This window comes from Bombyx mandarina, chromosome 10 (genome assembly GCF_030267445.1).
Source record: "Bombyx mandarina strain Sakado chromosome 10, ASM3026744v2".
NCBI lineage: Eukaryota > Metazoa > Arthropoda > Insecta > Lepidoptera > Bombycidae > Bombyx > Bombyx mandarina.
Window position 1 is genome coordinate 7,316,643 of NC_143217.1, and position 25,315 is coordinate 7,341,957.

Below are 25,315 nucleotides of genomic sequence, written 5' to 3' on the forward strand. Positions count from 1 at the left end.
TTTTTTGTTTCAATTTCTCAAAATAAAAAAAATAAAAACAAGAATATCGGTGAAGAAATATTTATTGCTGCGCGGAATGTTAGCAAATATGAACATTATGAGTAATTTTGAACCAGCAGACTTCAGAAATTATCTACGAATGGATTCGAGATCGTTTGACCTAATATTAAACCTTGTGACACCGTTTCTTCAAAAGCAGGATACTATCCTACGATAGTCTATTATATATATATATTATATACCTATTACATATCTAATCCTACGATAGTATAAGTCCAAAAGAAATATTGTTTGAAACATTAAGATTTCTTGCAACAGGAAATTCGTATCAAGATTTAAAATTTAGTTCTTTAATATCCCAACTCCTGCTGACAAAAATTATCCCCGAAACATGTCGAGCTATTTTTAAATGTTTGGCATATTAAATAAAAGTGACCGAAATTAATACTTCTTATTCGGAAGTAAAAAACAAATTAAAACGTCTTTACGCACGGAGAGCTATGGGACGACTGAAATCATTAAGTAACTAAATGCGATTACACCTTCCTAAATGCGTTTCTAACTAGGTTTCTAAGTGATTTAGTCAGTCAGAAACCATCCTTGCTATTAAATTCAGTAGACTAACTTACTTAATGCTATTACACTTCACTGAAATCAGTAGCGACTGAAGTCAGTCGACTACATTCAGCCAAGTGTAATAAGCCTTTAATAAGGGGGACATAGCATTTGTTGTGGTAGTAGTCATAGACAATACTTAGTAGTTCCATTTTCCAACAAAAAAGACGGAGGTATCACTCTATATAGCCTAATATTTCATACACTCGTGGTAGGACCTCATGTGAGTCCGCACGGGTAGGTAACACCACCCCGCCTATTTCTGCCGTGTAGCAGTAATGCGTTTCGGTTTGAAGGGTGGGGTAGCCGTTGTAACTATACTGAGACCTTAGAACTTATATCTCAAGGTGGGTGGCGCATTTACATTATAGATGTTTAAGGGCTCCAGTAACCACTTGACACCAGGTGGGCTGTGAGCTCGTCCACCCACTTAAGCAATAAAAAAAAAAAACTATTTAAATGAAAAATAGTATGGAGTGAAAAATGATATTATGGATGAAATGAGGTGAAGTTGATTTATTCGAGTTTATGATAAATTAGGATTAAATCAAATGAAACCAGATGAGATGAGACTTAATAGTCTCCGTAAAACGATGGTTATTTACACAGACTTTAGTGGACTTTTTGGAAGAAGTCGTCTTCGCTGCATTCGTATCTACCCATGTATCAGTGTTCGAATCCCGCAACCAAGTACCAATTTTCCTAATGAAATACGTAATTTAACAAATGTTCACGATTGACTTCCATGGTGAAGGAAGTGGGCCACGAGTTCGTCCATCTGTTTAAGCGGATGCTCTCAAAATGGAAAAAAACGCCGATTTTGAAACATTATTTATTGGTGCTCCGCTTTTATTGGTCTTAGCGTGATGTTATATACCCTATAGCTTTCCTCAATAAATGAGCTATCTGACACTGAAAGCATTTTTCAAATCGGACCTGAGATTAGCGCGTTCAATCAAACAAACAAACAAACTCTTCAGCTTTATAATATTAATATAGATGTATATAGATTATACTCCCAGACAAAGAGCAAACCTACTGTGCAAGTCTGATGATAATCTGGCCAACAGCGCGAAAGAGAAGGCTGACCTTTTGGTCAAACTCTTCGCCTCGAACTTGAGTATGGATGACGGGGGAGTCACGCCACCGAACATCCCTGAGTGTGGTAGCTCTCTACCGAAGATCTGCATCACACAGTGTGCAGTCAGGCGGGAGCTCCGGCTCCTGGATGTTCATAAGTCGAGTGGGCCAGATTGCATCCCCGCAGAGGTTCTGAAAACGTGCGCCTCTGAGCTGACACCTGCCCTAACGCGTTTGTATCACTTCTCTTAAGGTGTTAACAGGGTTCCGTCTTCATAGAAGACTACCCATGTCACCCCTATCCTATGATCGGACTCATCGAGCTATAGGCCTATCGTGATAACTTTGCTTTCCAAGGTGATGGAGCGAATAACAAATACGCAACTCCTAAAGTATTTTGAGGATCGCCAGCTGATCGGTGACCGACATTACTGTTGCCGTCACGGTCGCTCAGCTGGCGATCTTCCTGTATACCTTACTCAGGTGGGCTGAAGCCTTGGAGAGCAAGGACGAGGCTATCGCTGTAAATCTTCATATCGCGAAGGCCTTCGACAGGGTCTGGTATAGTGCACTTCTGTCGAAGCTACCATCTTACGAAATCCCATAGCGACTCTGCAAGTGGATCGCTAGCTTTTTGAACGGGCGGAGCGTCACAGTCGTTCTAGACGATTGTTGCTCCGATACCATTACTATTAACGCTGGCGTTCCACAAGGCTCGGTGCTCTCCCCCACGCTTTTCATCCTGTATATCAATGACTTGCTGTCTATTGATGGCATGCATTGCTATGCGGATGACAGCAAGGGGGATGCGCGATATATCGGCCATCAGTCTTTCTCGGAGCGTGGTGCAGGGGAGGTGATGAACACTTTTGTCTGAAGTGGAGAGCTCTCTGGGGCGAGTCTCCGAGTGGGGTAAATTGAATTTAATCCAATTCAACCCGTCGAAGACACAAGTTTGCGCGTTCTCTGCGAAGAAGGACCCCTTTGTTATGGTGCCACAATTCCAACGAGTATCCCTACAATGTTCCAAGAGTATTGGGATACTTGGGGTCGATATTTCGAGCGACGTCCAATTTCGGAGTCATTTGCAGGACAAAGCCAAGTTGGCATCAAAAATGCTGGAAGTCCTCAACAGAGCGAAGCGGTACTTCACACCTGGACAAAGACTTTTGCTTCATAAAGTACAGGTCTAGCCTGCAGTACTGTTGCCACCTCTGGGCCGGGGCTCCCAAATAGCAACTACTTCCATTTGACTCCATATAGAAGAGGGCCGTTCGGATTGTTGATAATCCCCATAATCCCATTCTCACGGATCGTTTGGAATCTCTGGGTCTGCGGAGGGACTTCGGTTCCCTCTGTATTTTGTACCGTATGTTCGACATGGGGAGTGCTCTGAGGAATTGTTTGAGATGATACCATCATCTCGTTTTTACCATCGCACCGCCCAACACCAGAGTAGAGAATTCGTCCACAGTGCATTTTCAGATTTTTTGCTACGTACCATCCGGCTTTGGAATGAGTTGAATGGAATGAATTCTTCAACCGTGCAATATTTATTATTTATTGAACTATTTATTTGGACGAAGTCATGTCGGCCATAATTTGAGTTTTCTTTACAGTAAGGGGCAGTAAGGGCAAGAGCATAGAATATACACTTGTGCCGCGCCATTATAGAAACGAAACGAAAATGGCGTTTAAGTACCTGCACTGACAGATGGTAGGGTCAACAAATAAAAAGAAAGATAGAAAGAAAAAGTTGTTTATTGTAAAAAAATATAAAAAACCAAATGAGAATGTACTTTACTTTACTTTATGCGCTGGCAGAGGGGAGGTGTCTCATTTGGGATGCAATTTACGTAGACACTTTTGCTGCCAGTCATCTATGTCGCACAACTCGGAAGTGGAAAAACTCGAAGTTAACAACAAAGTCAGAACTGATATTTTTTTGCATGTAGTACGGGCCATGTGCGACTAAAGACAGCAATAGTTTAGAGTGAGAGCGCATGATCGCCGCCGCCATTTTAAATTCGTTTCTTTATTGGCGCGGCTTTTAAGGGTCCGTAACGGGTTTGAAGTAAAAATATGCAAAATATTTCATATTATATTGGAAATGTTTTTTTTTTTTTTTTTTCCTACCTAAGCTGAGAGCCTTGAGAGGCTATATCAGCGTAACCCTAACTTTTGTAGGTGAGCTCACGGGGCTCAAACCTGATGACGTTGCTAACACGAGCCCTAGCAAGAGCCGTGCTTCGCAGAATCTACCACCGGATCGGAAACGCGACCCACTGAGAAGATCCGGCGAGAAACTCAGTGGGCTGTGTCTGAGAGTTATTTTACTCGTCGAGCCCTTCGTCGCAAGCGACGGGTTCGACGAGAACGGTGACCGGTGCTTGAAGTACCTAGAAGCACCGTTAGTGGATCGGGAGGATCCGAGATGACGTGTTTTGGGCGACGTCGACTGCTTTCCATTCTGTCCGCAGGATCGGGAATGTAGTTACCGGCGGCCACGATGAGAGGGTTCTCGTGTCGTGACGCTTTATCGAAGTGGCGCATCGACGCCGACTGCATATACTTACTGGTGGACTCTAAGTCCAGGTCGTCATGGAGGTCGACGTTCCTGACGAACCACGGGGCTCCGACGGCTATCCTGCAAAAACGGGATTGAATGATTTGGAATGATTTTAAGTGTATGCGGGCCGCGTGAGCGAACACTACACTTGCATAGGTCATGACGGGGCGTATGCAAGTTTTGTAGAGTGTCACCTTATTTCTAAGGGACATTTTACTTCGCCTACATATCATCGGGTAGAGACGTCCTAGAATGAAGGCGGCACGGTCGCGTACCGTCTTGATGTGAGGGCGGAATGTCATCCTACTGTCGAGGGTGACGCCTAAATATTTGACCTTCGGGGCCCACGGTATGGGCTGGTCGAACATCGTGATTGGGCGAATGGCGGGGGCGGAGGTGTTGACGCGCCTAGTCGGGAGGGGGATGCTCAGCGTGGTGTTCGGAGGGCGACCCCTTTTGAAGAGCACCGCTGTGCTTTTCGTGGGGTTGATGTCGATGCGCCACTTCCGGAACCACTGTCCCATGGTGGTGGCTGCGGTCTGAAGTCGCCGATGAAGCAACGCCTTCTTCCTACACGAGTAGTAGATGGCGGTGTCATCGGCGAAGAGCGCCAGATGGGTCTCCGGAGACCGGGGTATATCATTGATATACAAACTGAATAGTAACGGGGAGAGGACGGAGCCTTGCGGGACTCCGGCTGTGACGTGACGGGGCCGGGAACGCGTTCCCTCGACTCGATATCGGAACGAACGGTTCGACAAGTAGTCTCGTATGATGAGCACGAGTCTGTCTGGCACTCCCATGTTATACAGTTTGTAAGTATATCAAACCGTTGTGCCAGACTTTGTCGAACGCCTTCGCTATATCGAAGAAGAGGGCTCCTGTCGGAATGGTTGGAAATGTATTCAGTGGTATTGGAACGAAGCTCCTTATCGCGCGTTGTGAAAGGGGGCTAGACGGAATTTTTTTTTACGAAAAGTTGTCACGACCCTTTTTAGATCCGTCATTCTGACCAATCAACGTGTAGGCGCTTATCGCGTGACATTGCTCGTATCCGATTGGTCCGCGTAATGAGTACAGTTTCTCGAGATAGCGTTTCAACAATAGTAATTTAGTTCATAGTATTGTTTTTTTCTTCTTCATAATGCCGTAATTTATTATTATAACTTAAAAAAAAAATTACAATTCCTTCACTAATTAATCGAAAGGAACTTCGTTCCATCCGGGTGTCCCTTGACACCTCTGAAGTTTTTGTTATACTATTAGTTCAAACACTTATTTATTCAAGGTTTATTGAAATAAAAATTAACATTTAGTGAACAATAAGTACCTTGTAATAATAATAAGACTAAACAAAATATGACTTTTCCCTGCAAGTAAAACATCGTGCCCAATGGTTATTAGAGGCAGAGATTTATTGATATCATACCTATATGACTGTATTGATTGAAACCATGTGTGTTATACCACTCTATATATCTACAACACCCACACCCTCGAGTACTAATGGAACAAGGTAAAACTTAAGGTATGCTTACTCAACAGCTTAACTGGATAGATTAAGCTAAAATTTGTATATTTACAAATCAGTTATGACATCCATTACAAAATGAAAACAACATAGTGTATCCTAATGCCATTTACTTACATGCATTTTACAGTATTCAATTTCTTAAATGCTGATTAATACTTTTAAATACAAATTGAAAAATCTATTTCATTGTTGTCGTTTTTTGTTTGTTTGTTAATAGGCACACATTTCTAATAAACCACTATCAGTTGAGGAATTTTACTTAACACTTTAATTATATCCAAACACTAAATTTACAAGAATCTAAGAATAAATCCGTACAGCCTTAAATTATTGATTGCAAGGGTTTTTTAACAGTATAAGCTGAAAAGCTTGCTATTTTCAAAAAAACCTATCTTTTAGTGTCATTTACTGTTATTACTACTTTTTTAGTGTGAATACAATTAAACATAATCAAACATAGGAAACTGCCTTTTCAACAAACCCAAATCTAGCCATAATATCTGTTCATTGAGATGTATTGATTGAGTAATCTGTTACTTTTCCTTTTCTTTAGATAGAAGCGTAAAACCTTCTACAAATTACAATAACACTGTATAAAATATATTATTACTGGTGTCGTTTTTGTAAATTATAAATTACTAAATAATACTTTGTGGAACGTTGATAAGTCAGGTTCTACGTTAGAGTTAGTGCTGTATAATGCTGGTTTACTGTTGTTTCTGAAAATAATAAAAGTTGACGTCAACATTATTATATATGTATATACCAAGTGCAAGTCAGCCGTTTTAGATTTTTATTAAAAGACTTCCGTTCAACAGTAATACCTCGAAGAAGAATTCAGTGTTCTAGGCACGACAAGTAAGCAATTCATAGGCTGTCCGTCTAGCTGTCGATTGTGATATAAATCTACAGCCCTCTGTGCATCTTCTTGAGTTTTATAAATTACTTCTGCAGTACCGGGACGAACCAAACGCGATTCGACCATGCCACCTACATCTCCAAATAATTCCTGAAATTAAAATTGTTTTTGTTCATAAATTTTTATACTGCGGCAATATATATCCATTATTAAATCAGATTTAAATAGCTAAAAAGTCGCAACAACATGTTTTTGAGTTTGAAGTTTAGGCTTTGACCCAATATTTCGTAGGGGCGACATTCAAGTTGTAATTAATGTATATGACTTCTGCTAACCAATTAATATCAGATGTGATCATCTTTCCATCCATTTACATTAATAGAAATTACATAATTTAATTAGTTAATAAGAAATTAATTACCTCTATATCTCCAGCTGTTACTGTGCTTTTCAAACTACTAACAATGATTCTAAATTCTGGAGCTGTCTTGTCAGAGTTGTAAGCTTTATTGTTAGATTTGAGAGCAGCCATTGGACGTTTCTTGAGAATCGAAGGTGGTCTTGGTGGGCTATACTCCCTTTCGCTTATGGCAGTTCTGAAGGTTTTTTAGATTATTAGGTTTATTTCAAGTATTCATGCTCTGTACATTACTTCAAAATAAATATTTAATAATTAAAGTGTGATTGCCCTACTTATTATTTTAGTTAATTTTACAATAAAGTATTACCGATTAGTGGTACTGGGTGGTTTATCTCTTGCACCATTGTTGTGAGTAATTATTTTAAGTTGTAGACTAGCTTTGCGGTTCAACAATTTTGTTGGAATATATTCTTCCCCCATTGGATCATCATCATCATCATCTATAATTTCTATATCATTTTCCACTGTTCTAAGAATTTTTTGGGGTTGTGGATTTTTATCTGAAATTGTACACAATATGTAATAAACCAATAATTCAGCTGAATACATGTGATATCGTGTATTCTTAAATTGATTGATTGATTAATTTGAAAATACATTACTATCTCAAATAAAAAGAATTGGATATTAGGGAAATCCCCATACTTATTTTTTATTTGAAATTATTTAGTTTTTATTACTTAACAGGCGTCCAGATAGATGGTGATTAGGCTAGCTGGACCAGAAGGGCAATCTCAGATGATGAAGTGGGATGAAAGGTCTAAATTATATCCTGGTGTTTAAGCTCCTATACCGATTTTTATCAATATGGATTCGGTGATTTAAGCGTGAAAACGTAACAGACAGTTACTTTCGTATTAATAATATCATTTGTTATATAGCTTTTAAACAGCATAAAAGTAAATTCTGAAAAAGTATATTTTTATTATTTTTCATAACATTCGATTTTATTGAAAAATTAACTTTTCTGCTCTATTTTCTATATGTATATTATATTCTGCTCCAATCTCCGTGACCCCGTGTAAACTTAGTGAAAATCCGTTCAGTAGTTGCGCAAACATAGACACAGAAAAAAGTACAAATCGCTGATTCTTCTTTGGTTATCCCCTACCTACTTTTGTTACTTTTCTTCAGTGTATAGATAGGTACTAAAGATTATATTGTTTTATTATATATTATGATTCATAATGTTTGTATTGTTATGATTTAGTAATACCATGCTCATTACTCTCCATTACATCTTGATTTTTAGTTAATTGTTAGGCACATCCCCAAAAAAGAGCTATTTGGTAATTAATTAAGATTAATTTTATTAACATTTTTATTAGTAATAAACAATATTATTAGTAAACAACAATATGTAATCAATTTACAAATAAATGGTGTGTGAAAAATCAAACTTACGTATTTTTTGTGTACCAACTGCTTTATTTCCTACAAATCTACGTTTATTGTTGATTTGACGTCTAAGATTAGGTGTGTTCAGAGGCTGTGAGACAACTTGCCTGGATGTATCTGTGAACACTAGTAAAAAATATACGGATATTAACATTCATCTTTTTTCGGTAGGAAAACAGTTGAATATTAATAGTTGTTATTTTTAATTCAAACCTGAACGAGCGATCGGTTCGTAAAATAAATAGCTTTTTTTATTTATTGCTTATATAGATAGGTGGACGAGCTCACAGCCCAGCTGGTATTAAGAAGTTACTGGAGCCCATAGACATTTACAACGCAAATGCGCCACCCACCTTGAGATAATAATATAAGTTCTAAGGTCTCAGTATAGTTACAACGGCTGCCCCATCCTTCAAGCCTAAACGCATTAGTGGTTCACGGCAGAAATAGGCGGGGTGGTAGTACCTACCCGTGCAGACTCACATGAGGTCCTACCACCAGTAATTACGCAAATTATAATTTTGCCGGTTTGATTTTTATTACACGATGTTATTCCTTCACCGTGGAAGCCGATCGTGAACATTTTTTTAATATTATGGTCAGGCTAGAAAATATACACTATAAAAACTATAAAAAAATATCTGAAAGTTAAACAAAAAACTTTTTAAGCAAGTTATTCCAATCAGTTAATTCATTTATTAAATTTATTGTATTGCTACCTGTCCTTGAGACATAAAATTTTTGAAGATAATCAGTAATTGGAGAAAACTGTAGTGAACAAACAATATTTTTGGCTTGGTTCATGTCCCTTTTTCTGTCTACTAACTAAGTCAGCCTTGCAATTTAGTGATTCAAATAATGAAATACACACATTCGCCTTTCACCACAATGTTTTTTAAATACAGAAGTTGTATTTTTATGACTGCACTTAATATTTAATGTTGCCATATTTATAGATTTTTAGACAGACACATCACTTTGATTCTTGGAATATTCAATCCTTCCCGTGTGCACTACTATATGCATAAATCCTACGATGGCTATTAGAGATAAATCTTCACCCCAGCAGTCTTTGCCCAAGATCTCCTTTGTTCCATGCCAGACCATCCCATGCATTGCACAGATAGATGGTTAAATATTATCCACCATCAATGAGACATAAAGAAGAGTTACTCAGACCATTCAAGTTAATATGTTAAGATATTTGACAGAAATTGAGAAGTCGAAATGAAGTTAGTAAAGGACAATGCCCATTTTCTTAGCGCGTTTGGGCCCCTAAAAAAAGTTGTCGGCTCATGATGGATTTAACTTAATTTGATAAACAAAGAAATATCGTTTCATATTCAGAAAACGATTTTTATATTTTCACCCAGGTTTAAAAGAAATCTGTTTTTTTCTGCAGCTAAAATTAAGTTGTTAATTGTTTTCTTCGAAATCAATAATCGCTCTCATCATTATTTACAGTATTAAATAAGTTAATTGTGGTTAATGTTGCTAGAAATAAGCCCTTACGTACATTTTATTATTATTATATCCTCATAATAATAATAAAATGAAATGAAAATCCGGAAGCCGGCAACGATATTGTTGTTGTTGTTTTTAAATTCGCCAATAAGCAGGCAAAGAGCGTAGCCTATACAGCCTAGTCTGTCATAGTTATATGTTTTTATGTCAATAAAAAGCCGGTGTATCTCTTTTTATTGCGTTTTGGGAGTTTTGACGTCAACTCGATGAATAGCACATTGAGTGAGCGTGAATTTCCGCAGATCTTTTATCTTGAAAAAAAATTTCCGCAGATCTTTTATCTTGAAAAAAAAACAGTCACTGCTATGTTAGCCACAGTTTTATTCCAATGCCTCAATAATCCTAAACAACGATTATTGACGTTTAATACACAAAACAACACCCAATTTATATATTATACATCACAATAAACTATTAAATAACTTTAAAATAAAACTTCAAGTGACGCTTCACTCGGGTTGCTGCCAAAACTCTCTGATCATATACCTAGTCAGGTCATAAATTCTGTCACATGTTTAATGTAAAATAATTGAAACAAGTTTATTCATTATGTAACCATTCATATACCAAAATGAACTTAACAAAACATAGATTCTTATGACACTAAAGTTTATTCAAAATGACCTCCGTGATTTTGAATACAGGCTTTCAATCTGCGCGGCCAGTCGTCTATCGCAGCACGAACGAGGTCCATGTCAATATCGGCGGCTGCCTTAATCAAGGATGTCTTGAGTGACTCCAAATTGGGATGAGGCTTTGAGCTCGCCTTTTCCTCCAAGTGTTGCCATATCTTGTAATCTAACGGATTCAAATCTGGACTGGAGGAGGGCCAGTCTTCGTGCCGGATGAAGTCGATTTCACGCGCCGCCAGCCAGTCTTGTGTGCTCTTCGCTCTATGAGCTGGCGCCGAATCTTGTTGGAATACCCAGTGCCTGTTATTGAACATGGTATGAGAAACAGGTTCCACAAGGTTCGTCAGGACTGTATTTTGATACACAACTGCATTCGTTTTTACACCTTTCTCACAAAAATGTACCTCTGTTAAGCCCCAATAAGAAACTCCCAACCATACCATGAGCGAGGATGGAAAATGACCTGGTTGGACACGCGGAATACGGTTGCTCGCTTCTTCACTACTGTGTGCGTACACCTTATCATTTTGTTTGTTGTAGCTCTCTTCTACGGTAAAAATTTTTTCATCCGAAAAAAGAATTTCCCGATATTTTTTTCCCGCGTACCGCTTCAACAAAGCGCGGCATCTCTTCAGTCTCAGGTCCATTAGACGAGCATTCAAACGATGTCCTGTTTTTCTTCGATATGCCCGAAGCCCTAAGTCTTCATTTAACACCCTTTTCACAGTGGTTCTGCTTAACCCCATCTGAAGGGCCAACAGTTTCTGCTTACGTTTGGGATTTCTTTGAATTCGCGCCTCCACAGCTTTTATCACTGCTGGAGTCCTGACAGACCGAGGGCGACCACTTCTTGACCTCTCATCTACACTAGAGTCTTCATTGTATCGTTTGATGGTACGATAAACGAATCTTTTGGTTATATTCAAATTTTTCAGTATGTTAAAAATTTGAATTGGCGCGTAACCGCAACGATGCAACGCAATAACTGCAACACGGTCTTCTTTAAGTGTCCACGCCATATTTATTAAATGAGTAAAATTCTAAAAGTATACATTTTTATTTTCATGAACAATTCGAAATTCGAATTCAATAAACTTTTTTGTGGCCAGCATTCTAAAAGAAAAGTTTTTACTGTGTGATAATACTTATGACCTGACTAGTTATAATAAGAATAGAGTAATGGTAGGCCATTGAGATTTTTACTAATGGAATCAATATATCTAAAAATATTAAATAATTCATGGTTTTAAGTAATAATTATTATTACAATATATAAATATTGAATTGAACAAAAATAAACTAAAAAGTCTGTGAATTATAACCATTAGCTATATTTTTTTTATTTGTTATTCAAGTCACAGACAACTCTTTCGTTTGACAGCTTAAAGGTTTACTATAAGGCTTTGTGGGCTAAGCCCTTTGCCTATTGGCGAATTTAAAAACTATGGCACTCAGTTTTGGGATGTTATCAAATAAGTAATTAATTTTTTTGTAAAACAATTCCAGGTTGAAAGAAATGTTGATACATAAACTAAGCAAAGTGAAAAAATAAGCCATAGTTTTTTAAGTACAAATAGTTTTGACATAAAGTTGGCCCACTTTTGGGCATTGTCCTTTGTATTTTAATATATGATTACTATGTACCTCTATCTTTGTTGACAACAGTTCGAGTAAATTTGGTGGCCTTTGGAAAAACATTTACAGGTGTCATTTGTCCTCTCTGTAAAATAACATTTAGAAATTATAACTATCCATAATATAGGAGTGATTTTTTACAACAGTGTATAGCACTGAAATGGGTCAATAATAAAGTACTACAAGAACAAAAACAGAAACCAATTTTTATTTTACCAGGCTAAGCAAAGACTTGTTGTAGAATGTTGTAAATTGTTGTAAAATGAATATAAGGCTTAATTTAATTTTAAGAACATAATTGATTTATTATTTTCTTGTTAGGAATTTTACTTTATCCTTGGGAACAGATTCTATGCATAATTTAGGTCTTTTAGGCTATCTAATTCATTCTCTTATTAGGAGATTCAGGTATGTGACCTTTAACTCCTTTTTTTCTTATAATATATATACTCTATTTAGCAAACAAACTCACAGTTCACCTACAGAAACCACCTTGAAATACAAAGAAAAACTCAGTTGGGTTACAATAATGGCTATCACTATTTTAGACAGGAGGTGCAAGTGCTTCATGGCAGCATAAAGAGAGGATCAAAGCGTCCATTCCCTGGCAAAAAAACTTAGAAAAAGCAAGGAGAACATAGTGTCTGTTCTTTCAGTCACCTGGCTGTAATGTACTACTACTCTATAGGCACACTTTTTATTTATTAAATGGATAGATAGACGAAGTAGCTCTTGGCTCATCTGATGTGAAATGGTTACTAGAATCCTTAGACACTATAATATGAATGCCTCCATCTTGACATTTGAGATTATGATGTCTTAATTGTATTATATAGCAGCCTTTACACCAGGCATCTAAGCAATAAAAAAAATGGCTTCAGGCCCTAGAATAATGAGGTCTCTCCTCAAGGCAATCAGCTACATAAAGAGATCAGATTACTTCTTGAAGGATCTTAGTTGGTGTTCATAAGAACTCTTTAATCACTAAGCAAACTGGGTACAATTTAGGGAAGTCTATTTCCTCAGAATTGTCTTTTTATTGTAATGTATTATATAACTGGCTGTTCCACCTTTCAGACTAAAAAGCATGACTTCTTCACAATAGAAATATGCATGATTGTGTTACCTACCTGCCCAGACTTACAATACTCTCTACGACCAGATACTTTGCAAACTAATTAATTTTGAGGGTTTTACTTCTATTACTTTATCATGATTATTATTCCTTCAAGAAGGGGCTACTTTCTGAACCTTCTTAATAAAATTAGTACCTGCCTATGAAATCTCAAGCATAGCTTAACATCACATAATACAAGTACATACACTTGGCGTTTTAGATAGTCTTTAGGCCACGGCAACTACAATATTCAAATATCATATTATTATGCTATTTAAATTTCTAATTATAATGTTTATTATATTTTGCAAATGTAGTTTTAACTTAGACATATGATATGAAGAATAGGTATAAGTATTTATTTTAGAAAATAACTAGCTTACTCTTTGCATTTTGAGATGTTCTAGCTTCAATCTAGCATCCCTCTGCTTTGCAAGTTCGGCCAATTTGTCTCGAGCATCTGTTATCTGAATTCTCTTCTTTGATATTATTTTATTTCTAGCATCCATAACTTGTGGTTTAGATTTGAGAGCTCCTTGCTGAACACCTTGCTTTCCATGTTTATTTTGTCGTTTAGACCTATAGAAAATTTAATTTTTGACAAATAGCAAAATAGCAAAACAAAACATTTTTTGTGGCTGGAGTTACACACCTGATGTTTATTTTCTTTTTCTTTATGATTTCCTCTAAGCTCATTTCGATCAAGGACGACATGATTAATGTTCGAGTTTGGGATATGGAGAAGTCTTCTAAAGAAAATAGGTAGGTACGGTACAGTTTATTTTCTGGGGTTGTACAAACTTATTTGGAAATAGACTTTAAATCTGAGCTGCCATATTAAAAAACACAGCAAGCATACCATAGCAAAAAAAATTCAATGAAAAAAGTTGAAATTTGTTGAATTAGTGCTACATAAACATTTTATTATATTATTATTGAATATTAAGGTGACGAGAAAATGATACATACATACATTTTTTTTAAATGATTTGCCGCAAATCATCTTGATGTAAACTTCTTAGTTGAAATTATCAGTCATAAGTTGACGTCATTGTCAATCTGTTTTATTCGTTATTTGTCAATGTATCTAATGTAATCAAAGCAAATTTTACTGTTAATTTTAGCTTATTAAAACCTTATATTCAGTAAAGGTTTTCTCTTATTTCACATCTGTTTCCTTGTCACTTCCTTAATTGGAGTTTTAGTTTGAAATAATCTATGGTAGTTATTTCAGAAATTATATAGATTAGACAACGCTGTATGGACTTAGATCCCTTTGCCTTTCCTAATAAGGAAAAGTTGTACCAAAAAATAAATCTATGGTAGTGTATAATAAATGAAATGGAGGACTTTTTGGCGGGAACGCGATGAATGAACTTGTGTGATTTGTTTTATTTAGTATATTTAGTATTTCTTCAGGTTTAAATGTGTAGTAACGGTGGTTTATTATCTTTTTAATATCTGTGAAAGTGCACAAATCTGGGAAAATGGAACAAAGCCGCTGGAAGTAACTTCTCGGGATCCTCCAAAAAGTCCACTGAAAAAATCTCAGTAAATGACCACCATTTTACTGAGATTATATTTCATCCCATATCATCTCATTTCATTTACTTTCATCTCAGTAGATTAATGTCCCAAATTATTAATTTTCATTTCATTTCACTCCATAGTATAATTTTTCATAACATTAAGAATATAAATTAAAATAAGACATGACTTAAAAATCTTAGTAACCAGGTCATACAATTCCTTAAAAAAAAGGAATGGATGCACTTAATAAAGTTATAGAATTATACCGTATTTTAATAATTTACTATTATAAGGTTATTACACTTAGCTGAATTCAGACGACTGAATTCATTCGCTACTGAATTCAGTCAAGTGTAATAGCATTAAGTAAGTTAGTCTACTGAATTCAGTAGCAAGGATGGTTTCTGACTGACTGAATCATTTAGAAGCCTAATTAGAAACGCATTTAGGAAGGTGTAATCGCATTTACTTACTGAATGGCTACAGTCGGCCCATAGCTCTCCGTGCGTGAGGACGTTTTAGTTTGTTTTTTTGCTTCCGAATGAAAAGTATTAATTTCGGTCGCCTTTATTTAATGTGCCAGACATTTATAAATAGCCAGACATGTTTCAGGGATAGTTTTTGTCATCAGGGGTTGGGATAGTCATGAACTAAATTTTAAATCTTGATACGAATTTCCCGTTGCTAGAAATCTTAATGTTACAACCAATCTTGCCTTTGTACTATTATACTATCGGAGAATGAAATATGTAATAGTTATATAATAGACTATCGTAGGATAGTATCCTGCTTTTGAATAAACGGTGTCACAAGGTTTAATATTAGGTCAAACGAGATCGAATCCATTTATAGATAATTTCTGAAGTCTGCTGGTTCTAAATTACTCATAATATTCATATTTGCTAACATTCCGCGCAGCAATAAATATTTCTTCTGATTCTTGTTTTTTTTTTTTTTTGAGAAATTGAAAGAAAACACAAAAACAAAAAAAGACAAACAAAAAAAATTTTGTTGTTTAACAATACTGGGGCCATCCTCTTACGCACACGACACGTCTTATTTCGTCGCGTTTAAACTGATAATTGATTCAGTAACTGAATTTAGAACAGTGTAATCAGAAGCTTCTGAATTCAGACGACTAAATTCAGCCAAATGTAATAAGCCTTCTAAAGAGGATAGAAAATAGAGTAAGGAGGACAATCTTGTAGGTAGGTAGGTATAATGGATAAGTTGAAAAAGGTGTCTGTCTACCTGTAGATAACAAGCTATTGTTGGAAGTTACACCGAAATAGCGCTAGTGTAGGAAATGGAAATGATCTGAATATTTTAAGCAGAGTGAAGAGTGCTGGGCTGAGTAGAATATTTTATATTTTTCGTGACTTATGCAGTATTTAAAATCTCAACTGTTTGTTTTTATTACTATTTGGAAGTATTTCTTCCCTTTTTAATTTTATATCCTACTCTAATAGCTTACGGCGTTCTTTTTAAAATCTTTCCACTTGCTTTTATGGCATCACCTTAACTGGCTCCCTTTCAGCGGATACTTATGAATACACTGAGGTGGTTCTCCTTACTTCTACCTTCCTAAATGGTCAATAGGATTTTTTTTATTATTATTACGATCTGTTCCATGCAATGTCGTGGCTGCCCATATAGAATTTCATATAAATTATCAAATCTGTAATTTTTATATGACTTATTCTATTTCAATTTATTTGGTATTCCATTTATTTAATATAATTCAAGTATAATTTTACTTTCAAATAAATCAATTAGAACGAGATTAATTTAATGAAATAAAACGACGTCCCAGTAATGGTAGGAATTTAGACTTTCGTGGATTTTTGGTAAAATCACCAGACGCTGTTAGCAATTCCGTTTATTTTTTATTTTTTATTGCTTAGATGGGTGGACGTGCTCACAGCCCATCTGGTGTGAAATGGTTACTGGAGTCCATAAACATCTACGACGTAAATGCGCCACCCACCTTGAGATATGTTCTAAGGTCTCAAGTATTGTTATAACGGCTGCCCCACTCTTCAAACTGAAACGCATTACTGCTTCACGGCAAAAATAGGTGGGGTGGTGGTACCTACTCGCGCGAACTCACAAGAGGTCCTACCACCACTAAAAACTTCATTATATTTGTGCACTTTCACTGACTGAGCTTTAATTGTCTTTAATCTAAATTTTTCATTCTTTCCCTTTGCACATATCGATGAATAGCCCCGATCAATTTAAGGTCTATGGTTTCTACTTCCTTTTGTCGATGGTGTGCGTGGCGTTACTTTTCTAATAATTTCGCGATAATAATTATTGCGACAGTATACACGAGAATCATAGTAATTAGTGCTTAATCCGGCAAGAATATGGGTGATCGTTCGTATAACATTAATACTGTCTTAAGTTTTGAAGATCCGCAATATAATCAAAATTAATTTATTAAATTACATCGTAGGTGAATATAGTGGCGGTGGATACGCGTCGCAGTATTCGGTGCCTCCACCGGCATCAGCCGATAGCAATAGTTATGGCGGTGGGCAAGGTGGCTATAACCAAGGCGGATACTCTGGGCAATCTCAAAATCAAGAATGGAACCAACAAAGTTCAGGTGAGGTTATAATGCTAAATTTCACATTTCCATGTAAAGGACGTATTTGATTTAGGCGTACGACTAATACGAAAATACAAATTTTAGGTGGTAATTCCTATGGAGGAAGTAATCAACAAAGTAGTAACTATGGTCAGAGCTATGGAAGTGGTTATGATAGTGGCGGTGGCTATGAAAGAAGTAATGATGGGTATAATTCGAGTGGAGGAGAGCGTGGCGGGAGCAATTATGGAGGCAGTGATCGTGGTGGTTCTGGCTATGGCGGTGACAGAGGCGGCAGCGGCTATTCTGGAGGTGGAGACCGTGGCGGGTATGGTGGAGGTGATCGTTCAAACAACTTCAGTAGAGATGGGGGAAATAGAGACGGTGGATATGGGTGAGTTTCTTTTCTTTCTTATTTTCTAAGATAATCATTAACGAAATGGTGTATACTTTATTTGAAAATTTTGTAATCTCGGACAGGGAAATGGAATTTTAGAGCTGAAAAGGAAATTATTAAACTTAAAAAAAAAACCAAATAGATGAAGAGCTTACTATCCAAATCTGACAGTTTTTTTTTTTTTTTATATGCTCTCTAATAATAATTAAGAAGATTTGGATATGTGGATAAAAATGTTTTTAATGTAAACCATTGACCTTCTAACTATACCTTAATTTGCACATCAGCTAACTCCACTGGTCTATTTTGCCTTCATTGGCCAAAAAAGACCTACCTGGTGGATTGATCACTGTTGTTCATCTATGTCAATATTGGCAGGAGCACTGCCAAGCCATTGCTACTTTGCACTATACTTTCTGTATGAAATTGTCACTGTGTGATTTATAAAATAAATAAAAAAGACTGAACTGCAACTGATTACTTGCATCAACAATGAACAGAAATTAATTAATATGCTGGATTTGTGTATTTGATATTATTATTAACAAAGATGACATCTCAAAGTTGGTTCACAACATCTACATATGTTGTGTTTTTAGATACATAGCATAGGAGAAACTTATCCAACAATTAACCTCACTTATAAAACAACAGTTCCAGTCTGCTGGTTAATGTAACCTGATAACTTTGATTTTGCATAAAAGTTGGATAATTTGAGTGTTTTCTTTATTTATTTTTTATTGCCCTTGTAGGCAGATAAGCATATGGCCCACCTGATGGTGAGTGGTTACCGTCGCCCATGGACTTCAGCAATGCCAGGGGCAGAGCCAAGCTGCTGCCTACCGCTTAATACTCTCCACAAGCCTTGTTAGAAGAAGGACATGTCATAGCGCTCGGGAAACACCATGGAGGGGAGCTCATTCCATAGCCGGATGATACGTGGCAAAAAAGACCTCTGGAAACGCACTGTGGATGACCGCAGTGGCTCCAGGTAGTATGGATGAACTCTACTCCGGTGGCGGGCGGTGCAATGTTAAAAACGAGATGCCGGTGTCATCTCGAACAATTCCACAGAGCACTCCCATGGAACATACGGTACAAAATACAGAGGGAACCGAAGTCCCTCTGCAGACCCAGAAGTTCCAAACGATCCGTGAGAATGGGATTATCGACAATCCGAACTTAATATTGTATGGGGGGGGGGGGGGGGGGCAATATCTGGGATATGTCATCATCTTTCAAGGGCCTAAGACAAGCCTGACCACCCAGGATGTTTGAAATCTTAGCTCCCTATGGCTGAAATATGTTAAAATTTATCATAGATGATGCAGTATTTTGAACAACTAACAATGTCACCAAACATTCATTACCAATTTGAACATAGCCAAAGGCTCCACCTGCATGACCGCTAAGGAGGCTACAAACTAAGTTTAGATTAACACATCCATTTTGCTCTGATGGAACTGATTAAGATGCAATGTTTAATCAAAAATATGTTATTTTTGCCAATTGCTGAAGAAGCTTCTTATTTAAACCATGTTTTTTTATTGCTTAGATGGGTGAACGAGCTCACAGCCCATCTGGTGTTAAGTGGTTACTGGAGCCCATACACATCCACAACGTAAATGCGCCACCCACCTTGAGATATAAGTTCTAAGGTCTCAAGTATTGTTATAGCGGCTGCCCCACTCTTCAAACTGAAACGCATTACTGCTTCACGGCAGAAATAGGCAGGGTGGTGGTCTTACAAGAGGTCCTACCACCAGTAATTACACAAATTATAATTTTGCGAGTTTGGTTTTTATTAGTTTGATGTTATTTCTTCATGGTGGAAGTCAATCGTGAACATTTGTCGAGTACGTATTTCATTACAAAAATTGGTACCCGTCTGAGGAATACCGGTGCATCGCTCAACATGAATGCACTGGACGTCTTATCCGTTAGGCCACGACGACTTGTATGAAGAATGAAATACCATAGCACTTAGATAGCCGTGCAGAAAAAAAGTTGTGTTAACATTGCAAAAACTACAATCAAGATACAAAGAATTACCTATCCACTGGTCAGGAAACACCACTACTGTGATATGAACAGAAAACAACTATAAATTTTTCATTACAGTCCTCTCGATCCATTAACAGTGCCTTTAGGTACCTCAAGCACCGGTCACCGTCCTCGCCCAATCCGTCGCTTGTGACGAAGAGCTCGACGAGTAAATTAACCCATAGACACAGCCCACTGAGTTTCTCGCTGTATCTTCTCAGTGGGTTGTGTTTCCGATCCAGTGGTAGGTTCTGCGAAGCACTGCCCTTGCTAAGGCCAGTATTAGCAGCACTCTGGTTTGTGCCCCATGAGCTCACCTAAACGTCAAGGAGAAGCTGAAATAGCCTCTCAAGGCTATCAGCGTAGGGAAGGAAAAAAAAGGATAAATTACTTAAGCCTATACTTTCCTTCTTAGTAACAGCCGGCACCTGCCTTCACTTACCATGTGTTTAAAAGGCTATTGATTCTCTGTGTTAGCAGATTTTCACTATGTTATTCATAAAATTCATAATGTAGTTTTTTTAAATCACAGCTTTATGGTATTGGGTCAGCAAACAAAAGTACTACAACCTGTCTTCATCTGAAGTTTTTGAGTATTCTCCTGTAATTAATCAAAAAGTTTGCCAATTAGCTGGTTTGCCAATTAAGGTATTAATGTTGCATAAATTAAGAATGATTAAATTTATTTCTAAAATGGAAAAATTTCAAGTGCCTATTTTTATAGGCGAAAAATTATTGGAGTTATTTTGATAAGAATTCTTGTGCTTGTGATGGAAAATTAATGTACTCAGAAGTTAGACCATATAACATACACCTTTTATTAAAAATATACTGAGAAATTGATGTTATAAGTATGGTTTCTGAGAAGCACACATTAAACACCAAGTTTATAAAAATCAAATTTACATCCAAGTAACTAGTATTTTTACTGTTTATGCATTTAAATGAGAATGCCCAATCCAATGACTACAAGATTTCAGATGCTTTTATAGAAATATAACAGTAAAGTAACATATGGGATTGTTACTAGTAAACATACTAAACCAAACAGAATATCGTCTTACAATTCAGTCATACTTCTTAGCAGTCCAACTTCTGAAATGAAAACTGGAAAAATAACTGAGCAAAAATATATCTTTTAAATATTGTCTCAATGAACTTGGTGAATAATGTTTTATTTCATAATTTGAGTGTTTAAAAATGAAGTAATTAGAACATGTATCTGTATATTGTATCCATAATACTGGTCTGCATGTCTCAAGAAATTGCTGCAATAATTTTGTCTTCAAGCATTGTTCTAAGATTTTCAAGGTATCAAGGTTAAAACATTATGGTAAAGAAAAGGACGCAACTCTTGGACTGAGGTCACTTATAAGTGAACCTAGGTGTGAAACAATCTACGTGCGACATACAGTGTGTCCCTTGCCTGCCTGTGTACTAAATGCTGTCCTTATTGTTTTAGTGGCGGAGGCAGGGGGGGTGGTTTTAACAAAGGTAAAGCACCTCGCATTATGCGAGCGATGCTGTTGTCATATTATTAATTTGTATTTATCTAAGGGGCTGCCAAACATGGTATTCTACTGGTTAACTGGCTCTATAATATAAGTAGGTTTTATCTTATTATATGATTCAATAAAGAAAAGTTGATCAGGTGTGAAAAACGTCAGCATGGAAATGTGTATTACGAATTACTAAATAGATTGTAAGGTAAATAATATTTTAGGTAAAATGTGCTATGTGTGTTTCACAATAATATCAAGAGTTTATTGAGGATTGTGCTTATATAAGGGAACTTACAGTATATGACAACCTCAAATATGAATATGTAGTGACATATGCTAGCAAGTAATAAAATGAATGATAACTACACAAAACATTTATTTTATCTCTAAGGAGACACCACTATTTATTGTAAGAGGCATAATCTTCAACAGAGTTATAATATTGTGACTGATGATAATTAGGTAGTATGGTTATTTGATTAAAGTGTATTTGACCAGTAATAATGCATATTGTTTTGGCAGCCCTAAAGTTATGGTATAATGTCATGCAAAGGTTTTGTCATCGACAAAGAAAAATAATATTTTTTAATATTTGTCTATGTTAAGAAGGTATTTAGGACACTTAATTCTAGTGTGTCCAAAGGTAATATTACAAGCGCGAATCCAAATATCATCTATTTTAAGAGGTGAATTGTACATTTTAGAATGACAAGCTAAATAACTTATTCAATTAGATACTTTTAGACTTCATTATTTAAAATTAAATAAATTATGTTGTTTATTTATACAGCAACTAGAATTGTTTATTTACAAGCTATTTATTCGCCCATAATTGAATAAAATTTTCCTTCAGGAGGCGGCGGAAGCGGTGGATATGCCGACCGTGGTGGCGGTGGTGGTGGTGGTGGTGATATGGTAACTCAAGAAGATACTGTCTTCGTTCAGGGAATGAATCCATCTACTACTGAAGAGGAGCTGTGCCAACATTTTGGAGCTATTGGTATAATCAAGGTAATTGAATGGTAAAATATAAATTTGGAAAAATGTTTCATTTTCCTTCTTTTTTGGATGTATGTAAACTATACTAAATCAAGCATAACATAATTTTGCCGCAAAACGCCCCAATATTGAAAAGAGAAATAATATTTAGAATTTCATATGTACTGAGTTTTTTCAATTTTAATGAACTGGTATTAGCAGCCTGCCATTAGTAGATGATACATTAAATATATGTTATACATAGCACATCTTCCTTATCTCTCTTACCGCTTTCTTTTCCTCCAAACCAAATGTTATGGCTTGTTTAGTAGTAATACAATTAGCCTTGGCTCAATTCCTCAAAATGGGAATTTGGGAGTTATGGAAAAAAATATAATTATTCTGCTACTGTGAATGACGTAGAAACGCCGATTTTTTCCCCCTGCCTAATCGTTGGTAGCCTAAGCCGCTATTCCAACTTTGCGCGGACCAGTAGATGAGCTCACGGATTGAACCTAAGAAATTTTGCTTAAACCAGCTCTAGCAAAAGCAGTGCTTCGCCGGATCGACATCGCGACCCACCGAGAAGATCATGGTACCAGTACGACCGAGTTACGACCGAGTAAGGACGCGGCTCGGTCGTGTACTTAAACGTTGAATTGGTGGCTGTAACTTAAGAAAAACTGTTTCGAATATCTGAACTATGAAATGATATCTTCGACTATGTATTGACTACACGCAGCTTAAAATTTAGCCTCAGAAACTAATAATTAATTAATATTTGTTCAATTTTCGCTACTCTTAATATCTCTAGGAAACCTAAGAGCAACTTTATAGTTTTAGACCAAAATTAATTAAGTAAAATCAATTTTAATTTTAGACTGATAAAAAAACACAACGGCCGAAAGTATGGATGTACAAAGACAAATCTACTGGCCAACCTAAAGGAGAAGCGACTGTAACTTACGAAGATTCCAATGCAGCTTCTTCTGCAATTCAATGGTTCGACGGCAAAGACTTTAATGGAGCAACTATTAAAGTTTCACTTGCCCAACGACAAAATACGTGGGGAGGTGGCAAAGGAGGCGGTGGTGGCTTCAGAGGAGGACGAGGTGGAGGCGGCGGGGGAGGAGGTCGCGGTGGTGGTGGAGGCAGAGGGGGTGGATCTCAAGGTTCTAACAACCGTGATGGAGACTGGAGATGTCCAAACCCCAATTGTGGAAACACCAACTTTTCTTGGAGGAAGAATTGTAATAGATGTAATGAAGAGAAACCCGGCGGCGGTGGCGGTGGAGGTGCTCCAGGCGGAGGGCGAGGCGGCGGTCCTCCAAGCCGTGGAGGCCGTGGCGGCGGTGGCGGGAGAGGTGGAGGAGGTGGAGGTGGCTGGGGTGGCCGCGGGAGTGATCGAGGAGGTGGTGGACGCGGCGGTAGCAGAGACGGTGATCGTCGCAGTTATGGAAGCAGTGGCGGTGGTGGAGGAAGGGACGGTGACCGCGGTAATGGTGGGGGCGCTATGAGAGGAGACGGCGGGTAAGTCTTACAGTATCATCATCATCTAATTTTTATGCGTTTTCCAATCACCAACCCCTAGTTTTTTATGATTTTTAAATAAAAATATGCTCAAATTAAGGTTTAGGTTTTAAATAGGAAGAAGTTGTTAAGACTATCAAAATAGAAGAGATAAGAATTTATTGAGAAATACCCACCTAAATAGTACATTGTGTGCTAAACAAAACTTATTTACTAGACACTACATTCAACAGTCTGAAATTTAAATAAAGACATTAATAATTAAAATTTGGCAACTGGACATACTATGTCCACACACTAATTATCAAGTGAGATATATATAGATAGATTGCCTTAGAAACAAAAAAATGTGAATGACATCATAAAATAAACATATTATACAAATTGATAAATGATTTCAAATATATTGTTTCAGCAGCAGAGACAGACAACGACCTTACTAAATATAATTTTAAGATTTAATCATAATGTTAATACTTCCTTCTGACTGAGATCTAAGTTTGTAAAAACATTCAATCTAAACTTTCCATCATATTACAGTGTATATAAGATATCTTGAACACTTTAGATGCATTTCAGACATGTATGCTTCTTACTGAATTAGAATTTACTTGAATTAAAAATGTAATCTTTCATTAATAACTAGAAATACTAACAATTGATGCTTTTCACCCATTTTTCAAATTAACTATTGTACAATAGATTTTTTTTTAGTTTTTAGTGTGCTAAATATAAAATCTATATATTTATAGAGATCGAGCCCGATGATATCAATACCATCTATTTATTTCTAATGTTGTCAATAACATGTCTCGCTTCGATAGCCTCGTTATGATTGATTAAAATATTGTACACGTGTGTAGAGAATTAAAATAAAAAAATTAGAATGGAGATGTCTTAATATTGATTATTAATAGGTGTAAAAAATATTATAAAGTTTTTAGGTTTTTTGTTTTTTTTTTATTAATTGCAGAAAAACAGTAATTTTATATGTAAGTGAAATGTACTTTTATTCGTATTCCTGTTGAGAGTTAATGTTTTTTCAGTTACATATTATTTTGGTCAGATATCTAGGATTTTTAATAAATAAACTTATTATATAGTACATGGACTTATCAACAACCCTGTCTCGGTCTCTATTTTAATAGAATTATAAACGTGTTGTATTTCTAATAACTGAAATGTAAATAGGATTAAGTTATGCATTTTACTACAACCCTTGGTATAGAAAAACCTCTCAATAAAAACATTTTGTAACTATCTCAAGTTTTTTATTAAAGGCAGAAAGGCACTTTATGTGAATATGGAGAATGACAATGAATATAACAACATACAAAATAATATTAAAAAATATCAAC

General features: G+C 36.5%; 2 protein-coding genes across 4 annotated transcripts; one reads left to right on the plus strand and one right to left on the minus strand.

Annotated features, from left to right (window-relative positions):
• Positions 1–5,542: 5,542 nt before the first annotated feature.
• On the minus strand, positions 5,543–14,288 carry Poldip3 (polymerase delta interacting protein 3). The gene is made up of 8 exons (XM_028185623.2): positions 14,037–14,288; positions 13,768–13,963; positions 12,277–12,352; positions 8,483–8,602; positions 7,386–7,578; positions 7,079–7,253; positions 6,623–6,807; positions 5,543–6,517 (listed from the first exon to the last, which is right to left on the minus strand). The coding sequence occupies exons 1-8, from the start codon at positions 14,096–14,098 to the stop codon at positions 6,427–6,429; spliced, it is 1,098 nt and encodes a 365-aa protein (XP_028041424.2). The 5' UTR covers positions 14,099–14,288; the 3' UTR covers positions 5,543–6,426.
• A 2,863-nt stretch (positions 14,289–17,151) lies between these two features.
• Positions 17,152–25,217, plus strand: LOC114251379 (uncharacterized). Of its 3 annotated transcripts, none has more exons than XM_089730505.1 (7): positions 17,152–17,293; positions 17,373–17,525; positions 17,613–17,901; positions 21,410–21,441; positions 22,303–22,460; positions 23,308–23,957; positions 24,373–25,217. In XM_089730505.1, exons 1-7 carry the CDS (start codon positions 17,284–17,286, stop codon positions 24,398–24,400), a joined length of 1,320 nt encoding a protein of 439 aa, XP_089586631.1. In that variant the 5' UTR covers positions 17,152–17,283; the 3' UTR covers positions 24,401–25,217. The 3 variants fall into 3 exon arrangements, with proteins under 3 accessions (XP_089586631.1, XP_089586632.1, XP_089586633.1); XM_089730506.1 differs by having other exon boundaries at positions 24,376–25,217; XM_089730507.1 differs by lacking the exon at positions 21,410–21,441 and having other exon boundaries at positions 17,159–17,293.
• The last annotated feature ends 98 nt before the right edge of the window (positions 25,218–25,315 follow it).